Genomic DNA, 12,594 nt, shown 5'->3' on the forward strand with positions numbered 1-12,594 from the left:
CCGTTTGGTTGCAGATGGAGATAAATGAATCCATGAAGGCCTACAGCTACGTCTGACAATTAAAGGCAGAGAGTCAAAGACTCTCCAGCGAGAACTTCGATTTCTGACCTCACCGTGCCACTAGCAGGGTTTGCAGCTGAAGTATTTCCCATAAGTGTTTTGAACACTACTCGAATACAGCGGTGCAAAGTTTTCACATTTAGATGCTGGATGATTCAAAATTGAGACATGCACCTGAATCTGAGGTGATGGATGGAATTATTTACTTGGTTCGGTGAAACAGACAACAGGATGGTCCGAACGTTGGTTTCAGACCAAGTCGAGTTGTTGTGGAAGTTTTTAGACAAAATTTTTTCATAGTGTTTTTTTAACACCACAACACATTATGTTGAGTTAAATGACATGACAAAAATATTTTAAGCTAGCTTGTTTAGCAGATTTGCTATTGTAGCATTAAATGCAGAAGTAACTCAGAGACCAGCTCACAACAAGGTTGGCCGACGCAGAAGCTGAGAAAATTTTGCTTGGCAAGCCATCCTACATATGTGAAAATATAGTCCGGCCATGACCAATAGACAGATCTCAGTCATGAGGTCAAATCTAAGCATGCTTTTGGACAAAGAACAACATGACGTACTCACCCCTCTGGAAGTCAGTCAATGGGGCAGTCCGCCATACACCACTGAAGAAGACGCAACTACATCCTTTTTCTAAATAAATGGTAAATGGCCTGTATTTGTATAGCACTTTCTTAGGATTCTACAACCCCCAAGGCGCTTCACAATACAATCAGTCAACCACCCAGTCACACACTGGTGGGGATGAGCTACGATGTAGCCACACCTGGGGCATGCTGACAGAGGCTAGACCTGCTGAACAAAGGTGCCAGTTGTCCCTCCGACCACCACCAGCAAGCAATGCGGGCTAAAGCCTGATTCATGCTTCTGCGTCTGCGTCAGTGCGGAGACACGTAACGCCATTATCCGTCCTTGCAGGCCTGCTGGAGAGCCCCACAAGAACGGACGGAGTCGAGCTCTCTTTTCTAAACATCCGTCCGTCGAGACGGAGAATGCAAGCTTGTGATTGGTCAGGACACCTCTGGCGTCTACACCGCCGCCATTGCGCCCTCAAAAACATAAAGAGAGCAGAGAATAACTAGCGGCGGACACGGAGAAGCTTGAATAATACCTCGCGAAAAAAACTCTAAAAGTATGAACGTGTAATTCCCCGTGACTGGAGGAGTGAAAAGATGCGCAGCAAGCATTTTATTTGTGGACGGAAATGACAGGAAACGTGGGTTTAGAGGTGGTGAGCGCATGAAGAGGTGGGAGAATGAGAGACAAATATGTCCGTGTTAAAAAGTCTCTTATATTCAAAAAACACAATATAAACACACTATCTTGGGCCGGATACATGACAGGATACCACAGAATAGCGCTACGCCCTCTGTTGTTCTGGCGGGGAATTGCTTTGCAACACTTCCCAGGAGACGGAGAAGTATGAGGGCTAAACATCTCCGTCCGTGCGTGTCTCTCGCTGTTGGAGCTGACGGAGAAGCATGAATCAGGCTTAAGTGTCTTGCCCAAGGACATAACAGCAGTATTCTCTGGTCAGAGCCAGGATCAAACCAGCAGTCTTCTGATTACTGGACAACCCGCTCTACCTCCTGAGCTACTGCTGTCCCAAGTAAAGGGGCAAATTAATTTAAAAATAAATAAAGGACTCAAGTACCTCTATCTGTTCTTGACTCAAAGATATGCCCAAGTCTAATGATCCAAAGGTGATGCCAAAGCCGTTTCAAACGGCTTTCAGCATCTCATCACCATCTTTAGTTTTCCACTCAGACGCAGCATTATTCCGCCCATCAAATCAATAGAGCGCTTTGATTGGCCCACTAGATCGATAAAGTGCTGCATTGGCTCATTCTGATTGCTCCCACAAATCGATAGAGCGCTGTGATTGGCCAACTAGATCGATCAAGCGCTGCAACTGGCCCATTCTGATTGGCCCACCAAATCGATAGAATGTTGTGATTGGCCCACAAAATCTGTAGAGCACTGTGATTGGCCCACCAAATCGCTAGAGTGCTGTGACTGGCTAACCAAAATCGATAGAGTGCTGTGATTGGCCCACCAAATCGCTAGAGTGCTGTGACTGGCTCACCAAAATCGATAGAATGCTGTGATTGGCCCACCAAATCGCTAGAGTGCTGTGACTGGCTAACCAAAATCGATAGAGTGCTGTGATTGGCCCACCAAATCGCTAGAGTGCTGTGACTGGCTCACCAAAATCGATAGAATGCTGTGATTGGCCCACCAAATCGATAAAAGTGCTGTGATTGGCCCACCAAATCGATAGAGTGCTGTGACTGGCCCACCAAATCGATAAAAGTGCTGTGATTGGCCCACAAAATCGATAGAATGCTGTGATTGGCCCACCAAATCGATAGAGTGCTGTGACTGGCCCACCAAATCGATAAAAGTGCTGTGATTGGCCCACCAAATCGATAGAATGCTGTGATTGGCCCACCAAAGCGATAGAATGCTGTGATTGGCCCATCAAATCGATTGAGTGCTGTTATTGGCCCACCACATCGATAGAATGCTGTGACTGGCTCACCAAAATCGATAGAGCACTGTGATTGGCCCACCAAATCGCTAGAGTGTTGTGACTGGCTCACCAAAATCGATAGAGTGCTGTGATTGGCCCACCAAATCGATAGAGTGCTGTGATTGGCCCACCAAATCGATAGAGTGCTGTGACTGGCCCACCAAATCGATAAAAGTGCTGTGATTGGCCCACCAAATCGATAGAATGCTGTGATTGGCCCACCAAAGCGATAGAATGCTGTGATTAGCCCATCAAATCGATTGAGTGCTGTTATTGGCCCACCACATCGATAGAATGCTGTGACTGGCTCACCAAAATCGATAGAGCACTGTGATTGGCCCACCAAATCGCTAGAGTGTTGTGACTGGCTCACCAAAATCGATAGAGTGCTGTGATTGGCCCACCAAATCGATAGAGTGCTGTGCTTGGCCCACAAAATCGATAGAATGCTGTGATTGGCCCACCAAAGCGATAGAGTGCTGTGATTGGCCCACAAAATCGATAGAATGCTGTGATTGGCCCACCAAAGCGATAGAGTGCTGTGACTGGCCCACCAAATCGATAAAAGTGCTGTGATTGGCCCACCAAATCGCTAGAGTGCTGTGACTGGCTCACCAAAATCGCTAGAGTGCTGTGATTGGCCCACCAAATCGATAGAGTGCTGTGATTGGCCCACAAAATCGATAGAATGCTGTGATTGGCCCACCAAAGCGATAGAATGCTGTGATTGGCCCACCAAAGCGATAGAATGCTGTGATTGGCCCACCAAAGCGATAGAGTGCTGTGATTAGCTCACCAAAATCGATAGAATGCTGTGATTGGCCCACCAAAGCCATAGAGTGCTGTGATTGGCCCATCAAATCGATTGAGTGCTGTTATTGGCCCACCACATCGATAGAATGCTGTGACTGGCTCACCAAAATCGATAGAGCACTGTGATTGGCCCACCAAATCGCTAGAGTGTTGTGACTGGCTCACCAAAATCGATAGAGTGCTGTGATTGGCCCACCAAATCGATAGAGTGCTGTGATTGGCCCACCAAAATCGATAGAGTGCTGTGATTGGCCCACCAAATCGATAGAGTGCTGTGATTGGCCCACAAAATCGATAGAATGCTGTGATTGGCCCACCAAAGCGATAGAGTGCTGTGATTGGCCCACAAAATCGATAGAATGCTGTGATTGGCCCACCAAATCGATAAAAGTGCTGTGATTGGCCCACCAAATCGATAGAGTGCTGTGACTGGCCCACCAAATCGATAAAAGTGCTGTGATTGGCCCACCAAATCGATAGAATGCTGTGATTGGCCCACCAAAGCGATAGAATGCTGTGATTGGCCCATCAAATCGATAGAGTGCTGTTATTGGCCCACCACATCGATAGAATGCTGTGACTGGCTCACCAAAATCGATAGAGCACTGTGATTGGCCCACCAAATCGCTAGAGTGTTGTGATTGGCCCACCAAATCGATAGAGTGCTGTGATTGGCCCACAAAATCGATAGAATGCTGTGATTGGCCCACCAAAGCGATAGAGTGCTGTGATTGGCCCACAAAATCGATAGAATGCTGTGATTGGCCCACCAAAGCGATAGAGTGCTGTGACTGGCCCACCAAATCGATAAAAGTGCTGTGATTGGCCCACCAAATCGCTAGAGTGCTGTGACTGGCTCACCAAAATCGATAGAGTGCTGTGATTGGCCCACCAAATCGATAGAGTGCTGTGATTGGCCCACAAAATCGATAGAATGCTGTGATTGGCCCACCAAAGCGATAGAATGCTGTGATTGGCCCACCAAAGCGATAGAGTGCTGTGATTAGCTCACCAAAATCGATAGAATGCTGTGATTGGCCCACCAAAGCCATAGAGTGCTGTGATTAGCTCACCAAAATCGATAGAATGCTGTGATTGGCCCACCAAAGCGATAGAGTGCTGTTATTGGCCCACCACATCGATAGAATGCTGTGACTGGCTCACCAAAATCGATAGAGCACTGTGATTGGCCCACCAAATCGCTAGAGTGTTGTGATTGGCCCACCAAATCGATAGAGTGCTGTGATTGGCCCACAAAATCGATAGAATGCTGTGATTGGCCCACCAAAGCGATAGAGTGCTGTGATTGGCCCACAAAATCGATAGAATGCTGTGATTGGCCCACCAAAGCGATAGAGTGCTGTGACTGGCCCACCAAATCGATAAAAGTGCTGTGATTGGCCCACCAAATCGCTAGAGTGCTGTGACTGGCTCACCAAAATCGATAGAATGCTGTGATTGGCCCACCAAAGCGATAGAGTGCTGTGATTGGCCCACAAAATCGATAGAATGCTGTGATTGGCCCACCAAAGCGATAGAGTGCTGTGACTGGCCCACCAAATCGATAAAAGTGCTGTGATTGGCCCACCAAATCGCTAGAGTGCTGTGACTGGCTCACCAAAATCGATAGAGTGCTGTGATTGGCCCACCAAATCGATAGAGTGCTGTGATTGGCCCACAAAATCGATAGAATGCTGTGATTGGCCCACCAAAGAAATAGAATGCTGTGATTGGCCCACCAAAGCGATAGAATGCTGTGATTGGCCCACCAAAGCGATAGAGTGCTGTGATTAGCTCACCAAAATCGATAGAATGCTGTGATTGGCCCACCAAAGCCATAGAGTGCTGTGATTAGCTCACCAAAATCGATAGAATGCTGTGATTGGCCCACCAAAGCGATAGAGTGCTGTGACTGGCCCAACAAATCGATAAAAGTGCTGTGATTGGCCCACCAAATCGCTAGAGTGCTGTGACTGGCTCACCAAAATCGATAGAGTGCTGTGATTGGCCCACCAAATCGATAGAGTGCTGTGATTGGCCCACAAAATCGATAGAATGCTGTGATTGGCCCACCAAAGCGATAGAATGCTGTGATTGGCCCACCAAAGCGATAGAATGCTGTGATTGGCCCACCAAAGCGATAGAGTGCTGTGATTAGCTCACCAAAATCGATAGAATGCTGTGATTGGCCCACCAAAGCCATAGAGTGCTGTGAGCCTGCTGAGGCTCTGATGGAGTGGCTAGCCCGACTTGCAAACCAAAATCATTTTGCCGGTCTAGATCTCTAGGCTAGAGAAAATTAGGTTTCCAATGAAATTCCATCATAGGAACCAAGCGTGTCTATGTGTAACCAGTGAAGGGATGGTGGCTGTACTGTGAGAAAAAAACTTCCCCAATAAGTAAAAGTAAAAGAAGAAAACTGCAGGGGAGACACAAACTCTAAAAACTTTCTCATCAATTTGAGACAAACGCAGAAATAAAAACAGCTTGTTTCCTGAAAGTCTTCCAGCAGCGACGGGTTTGTGGGCAATGATCGAGCGTCACCAAAGCTACTGATTACATTTTAATTAAACTTAATGCTGTTTATTATACTTGACGCATGGTTTTGTTTCTTTAAATCACATGTCGCTCCGATTTGCATTCATTATGATTGCAGCTGCTCGAGAACATTATTATCCAAAGGTCTGTAATTACATGCCTTGACGCCCGGACAGAAAATGTCTGGTGGCGGTTTATTCCCGAGCCCATCATGGCATTAATGACCCCGGGGGATGGGGGTTATTAGACTGTTATCGATGTGGAAGTTCTGTGGACAGTGATGCACACACAGCTGCTAAGCAAATATCCGCCGTGAGAGGAGCGTAAATCAAATAGCAGGTATCGCCTCTGCCTCTGAGGTGATCTCAACACTAAAACACACACCCAGTGAAAACTATTTGCTCAGCTGGCCTTTTGTAACTCAGTTTATATAAAAACAGGAAGCAGCCCTGAGGTGCTCCGCTAACAGAATCAGCACTTTGGTACAGGTGAAGGCTTCCTTGGACTTGATCACCCTCCGTGTCAGAGCGCTGGTTTAGATTTCTCTGATGATAAAACCAAAACCTGCTTCATCCTGAACTTCCTGTTGGAGAAAGATAGAAAGTATTTCTTTTTAAAGTACAAATAAAATGAACTATTGCGACGCTGCTGTTTTCGTTATCTTAGTCGACTAAAAGTAAGAACTAAAGCATTCCTTCCTGTCCCGGGATGCTCCTGTAAACCTAATGAGCGAGTTTATCATTTTCTCTGCTGGCTCCTTTTATCTGAGCTTTGTCCTCTCCACTGTGTCCTATCGGTCTCCGAGCTAACACACAGTCCCTTTGTTACGGTGTGTTTAATGTGTGTGAGACCCACAAATTGAGGGACATGATTTCAGCACACAGAAGATCATTACTGAGCAGACGTTTGCACCAAATGAACATGCCTGCTTTCAGTGTGTACAAACAGAATTATTAGCTCTGTGTTTGGATGGCGTGACTTTTACTTTTTAGTGTTCATTTGGTGGTTTAACTGTTCTTATTTAACAAAACACGTTATGCATGTTAGGGTGCTCCACCAAAAGGAAGAAGTGTTTAGTTTTAGGATCAAAGTTGTGATTTCAGACGCCAGGATCAAGTGATCGTTAAAGCTGTGATTTATTTTCGCAGCACGTCTGACTGGCCCAGAATCTGTTGTATCAACCATTTTACACATTGAGGGTTTTAATAAAGTTATGGTGGCAGTAAACGCCGGCAGGGGGAGAATTCTGGGTTAAAGGAGCCCACCGCTGGAGCTGGGGTACCAGGCCCTTTAATAGGTCTGTTGGGTATGACCGGTGTCAGAGCTTGGTCCGCATTACTGATAAGTCCGGCTCCTTTCCAGTGGGAGTTGGACTCCAGGCTGCCCTTTGTCACATATTCTGTTCTCAACTTTTATGGACAGGATTTCTAGGCGCAGCCAAGGTGTTGAGGGGATCTGTTTAGGTGGGCCAAAGATCAGGACGATGTGATCCTGTTGGCTCCATCAAACCGTGACCTCCAGCTTTAGCTGGAGCAGGTCTTAGCCGAGACTGAAGCAGCTGGGATGAGATGTGGCTCCCCTAAAGCGGAGACCATGGTCTTGAGTCGCAAAAGGGTACAATGCCTTCTCCAGGTTAGGGATGAGGTCCTGCCCCGAGTTTAAGTATTTCGGGGTCTTGTTTACGAGTGAGGGAAAGCTGAGGCGGGATATCGACAAACAAATTGGTGCTGCGTCTGCAGCCTTCAATTTACCAGCTGACCTACGTTCCTACACTCACCTATGGTCACAAGTTTTGGGTAGTGACCGAAAAGACAAGATATACAAGAAACAAAAATCTATTTTCTCCGCAGGGTGGCTGGGCTCTCCCTTAGAGATAGGGTGAGAAGCTCGGTCATCCGGGAGGGGCTCGGAGTAGACCCGCTGCTTCTCCATGTCCAGTGGAGCCAATTGAGGTGGCTCGGACATCTGGTCAGGATGCCACTTGAAGCTTATGTCGTCATTTTTAAATGAGTCCCGGTAATTCCCTACACCTTGGTAAAATGTGGAGGAAGCTAGACGGTATTAAAATTTGGATACCGCCCAAGCCTAGTAGAGCTCAATCTAAACATCTTCTGTACATTCTTTCTGTGTTCTTTTCATCTTGCATTTGCTGTTTTTGTTTTAACACCAACAGGTTTATTTACAACTACAAAAATCATAAATCTTTCCATCCACAGGTTGGGAATAATAAAACTAATTCTGCCTGTGGGGAATTAAAACAAAGTACACATAACTAGGGATGTCCCACTGGGCAAAGACTACTGGGTTCTGGACCAAAATAAGGATCTCCAAAGGTCCAAACTCTAAACTGGGCGGTTAAACCAAACTCAAGGTGATATCTTAAACGAAACCAAAACCCCACAACACTCTAAATGTAATAAAAGGGAGATCTGCACCACAAAAAAGATGAACTCTAAACCAAAACGTAACAGCTTATCCAAACACAAGAAGCTGTTGGGTACAATATTCTAAATTTTCCAGATTCACCTGTGTTTTGCATCGTTTCTGCTGTAACTCCAGGAAGAGTTCAGTCTGCCCAGTCAACAAGAATCAAGGCACACTTTGCAACTTTGGCTTGTTTTTAGCACCCCCTAGTGTTTGTTTGAATTCACAGTCGTAAAAACAAAACTGGTGAAATGTCTCCTCGACTTTTATTAGTTTCTACAGGAGCGGCTCATCACTAAATCAAACAAATCAGTCGCGTTTACAATCTAAAACATGCAGGAAACGTGAGGATAGAAAATCTATGGGGTATTGTGAAGAGGAAGATGCAGCAAGCCAAAGACACAATTTTAGAAGAGCTGGAGGCCACCATCAGAGCAACATGGGCTTTCATAACACCTGAGCAGTTCCACAGACTGATGGACTCCATGTCACGCCACATTGCTGCAGTAATCCAGGCCAAAGGAGCCCTAACTAAGTACTGCGTTTTGTCCACCCTCATACTTTTCAGCTGGTCAACATTTCTAAAACTCCTTTATTTGCATTGGTCTTATTTGATGTATACTATTATTCTGAGATACAGAATTTGGGATTTTCATTAATTTTCAGTCATAATTTTGTATGTTGATGTTTATTTATTTGGCAGACGCTTTTATCCAAAGCAACTTACAGGTTATAACCTATAGGGCATGTTGTGATCTGTGGGGGAAACCGGAGTACCCGGAGGAAACCCACGCATGCATGGGGAGAACACGCAACTCCACGCAGAAAGGCCGCAGCCGAGTTTCGAACCTGCAACCTTCATGCTGCGAGGCAACAGTGCTAACCACTGCTCCACCATGCAGCCCAGTTATAACCATCAGCATTAACTAAATGAACATTTATAATATAGTCTGTGTGTAATAAATGAATCTAATATACAAGATTCACTTTTTGAATGGAATTACTGAAATAAATCAACTTTGTCACGACGTTCTAATTTTATGACCAGCAGTAGAACACAAAACCGTTACCTTGCACCACACACACGCACACACACCCACACACCCATACCTGGAAGTAGAAGAAGGCTTGACCAAACCAGTAGTGCATGATGGTGGTCTGGGCTGCATCATAGTGGAGCTTCTTCCAGATAAACTGAGCCATCAGTGTCTGGATTAAGAGGCAGCAGCAGAGGACGGGCAGGTTGTGAGCACGAAACAAAAGTGAAACCAACAGAACTAGCCCGCTGTATATCTCCCATAATCCTCTGCTCTTGAGTTTGGCGTCTGCCGTGAGGATCTGGGACCGCAGGAGGCCCTTGGTGCCCGTGAAGAGGATTCCCAAAACAAAGACGTAAACAAAGCGTGCCTCCACTGTTCCCCTGAAAGAGAAAGGTGAGGCGGTGTCACTTCTGCAGCTGCACAAACAGAAAGCCAGTATTGATTTGTCCCGACAAGACGTCTCGTTCAATATTCAGGTAATTGGGGTAAGTAACTCTGGGATGGGAACTCTGGCAGGCTTTCTTTACCCAGCCCTGAGTTTTGCAATTTCAAATATGTAGATGGGAGTTTTAGAACGTGAGGAAAATAATTCACTTCAGACTCTATTTACTGAACGATCAAAAAAAAAAAACGTCTCAAAATACTAATCACAATCCAAACAAGCTGAATAAATGAAATGTGGCACCACTAACTACCTCTAAAACCCTCGGTGAAGACGACTGCATAGAATAATAAATAGATGGGGAGGCTGACGTTCATCACATCTTAAAATACGACTTTTCCGTGTTTCACTCAGTAACCTTCATTTAGAGAATTTTTAAAAAAGGTGTGAAATAAAAATTGGGGTCAACATCCAAACTGGTGAAGTGTTTCTGCAGCACCACACATTCGGCTCGTGCACATTTCAGCCACATCTTTTGTTGCATCAGGTTTTCGGAGTTCACAATTTTAATTAATTTCATATCCGTGTCTCTTGTTATACAGGATTGCTCATATTTCTGCGGCTCATAACCCTTTCTCAGTATGCCGTGTGTCAATGTAACATTAATAATTAAAGTCAGGAGACTGGAAGACGGAGCAAACTGCCGGAGGAAAACAGGCCGTCTCACACCCATCGTATTGTCTGGTTCTGAATACGTCTCAGAAATAGAGAATTAAAGTCTGAGAGCATTTTAAGGTTAGGTCACTTGTTTTCTGTGGTTTTCTATTTTAAATGACGAGCAACAGCTTATAAGCATAACAATGGTGGAAGAAAACGAACCCAAACAGTCAGAAACGTACTTTAGGAGTTTAAAGATGCACAGAATACAAAAAACATGTAATTTTCCTTCAAACCCTACAAAATACCACAGAGCTGATCATTTAGTTTGTTTACACTGATCACGTTTACAATTCAGGCACCCAAACGTAGTTTTTAACCAACCCAACGTCCCACAGCTGGGTTACAGCCGGCTCTAGTGTTCTCCAGCATGCCCTCTCGTCTCATTTAGATCTGTGTGTCGGATCGATATCCCACCCCGGGACTTCTCTCCGTCTCAGGGCTGCCCTCCACTTTCTCATTTCCAACATTTTGGTTTTGAGTCTCATTCCTCCAGGACGTCCATCTTCTTCTCTCGTCTTACTCCACCACATACTGTCCTTGCTGCATGCTTTGTTTTCCTCCCCTTCCTGACACTGTATTGCTGCATTCTGCACAAGCTGTAAAGAAATACAGACATTGTGCTTAATTGCACCAAACTGGAACTTTGCTTTTAGTAAAAGTCCATTTGTGTCAGCCATCCTACTTCGACTGAGAGACCATCTAAAGGCTCGGGTACTCCTTGCAGGTGTTTAGGATTCATCAGCTGATTAGAGAGTGACACTTTGAGTCTAGAATATTGAACCTTTTCACAATATTCTAATCGTCTGAGATTTCGAATTTGGGGTTTTCATACCTGGAATCACCTGGAATCAGTCTATCCCAGGTATTGGTTCAAACTTTCAAATTGAATAACTGAAATAAATGAACCTTTGTACAACATTCTAAATTTTCCAGATTCACCTGTGTTTTGCATCGTTTCTGCTGTAACTCCAGGAAGAGTTCAGTCTGCCCAGTCAACAAGAATCAAGGCACACTTTGCAACTTTGGCTTGTTTTTAGCGCCCCCTAGTGTTTGTTTGAATTCAGTCGTAAAAACAAAACAGGTGAAATGTCTCCTCGACTTTTATTAGTTTCTACAGGAGCGGCTCATCACTAAATCAAACAAATCAGTCGTGTTTACAATCTAAAACATGCAGGAAACGTGAGGATCTGATGTTTGTGAGGACACAAGGACCTCAGCTAGAGATGCTAAAGCATCCCCCACTGAGCGTTTGCCGGTAAAAACAGAGCTTATGGTCTTAGAGTGACAGACCGGGACGTGGTCACTACCACCTGACAAACATATTTAGAAACCATTTCTAATAAGCTCCAATCCTTCCTTGTCTCTGAGCTCTCTGGAGTCAGAAAACTCTTCATGTTGGCTCGTTTGACTCGTATTGTGGTCGGATGTTCTTTTCATTTATTTTTAGCTCCATCTGATAAATGGTTTTTTGTCTCTTCTGAGGTTCTGCCATGATAAACATGTTACAATAAACGCTACCCAGGTGTAGCTTGTCTGTCCTGAGTCGTAAAGCGTTCCAGCTTCAGGGAAGCCACGTGACTCAGCGAGACGTCAGAGAGGCTGAAGTTACAGACGGGGCATCCGGCTCACAAGAGGTGGAGGGGGCTGAGTGACTTGTCATCAGCCCTGTAAAGGGTCCTTTTTCCACATACTGGCTCAAGAAAATGATTTTAAACACATAAACCTTGGTGTTCTTTTTGACCAGTCCATGTCTCTGAGCTGCCACTCAAAACATTTAGTAAAGAACTGCTTTTATCATTTGCGAAACATTTCCAAATTGAGAGCTTTTACTTCAGAATCGGACTTGGAGGTGACTATCCATGCTTTCATTTCCTCTCATTTAGATTATTGTAACTCAGTCTTTACTTGTTTTAACAAATCAGATGTCAGTCGTCTCCAGTTGGTCCAGAACGCTGCAGCGAGGCTTTTAACAGGAACCAATAGCAGGGCTCACATAACACCGGCTTTATCTTCTTTCCATTGGCTACCGGTCAAGTTTAGAATTGATTTTAAAATTTTAGTTTTGAC

General features: G+C 45.1%; 1 protein-coding gene across 2 annotated transcripts in view; it reads right to left on the reverse strand.

The window, feature by feature from the left end:
- Positions 1-12,594, reverse strand: part of pigg (phosphatidylinositol glycan anchor biosynthesis class G (EMM blood group)) — a 209,385-nt gene that overhangs the window by 79,907 nt on the left and 116,884 nt on the right. For both annotated transcript variants that reach the window (XM_015953332.3, XM_054737951.2), the window contains exon 11: positions 9,496-9,805. In XM_015953332.3, coding sequence (XP_015808818.3) covers positions 9,496-9,805 — 310 coding nt within the window. The remainder of the gene's footprint in view (positions 1-9,495; positions 9,806-12,594) is intronic.

The sequence above is a fragment of the Nothobranchius furzeri genome, chromosome 1, assembly GCF_043380555.1.
Source record: "Nothobranchius furzeri strain GRZ-AD chromosome 1, NfurGRZ-RIMD1, whole genome shotgun sequence".
Taxonomy (NCBI): Eukaryota; Metazoa; Chordata; class Actinopteri; order Cyprinodontiformes; family Nothobranchiidae; genus Nothobranchius; species Nothobranchius furzeri.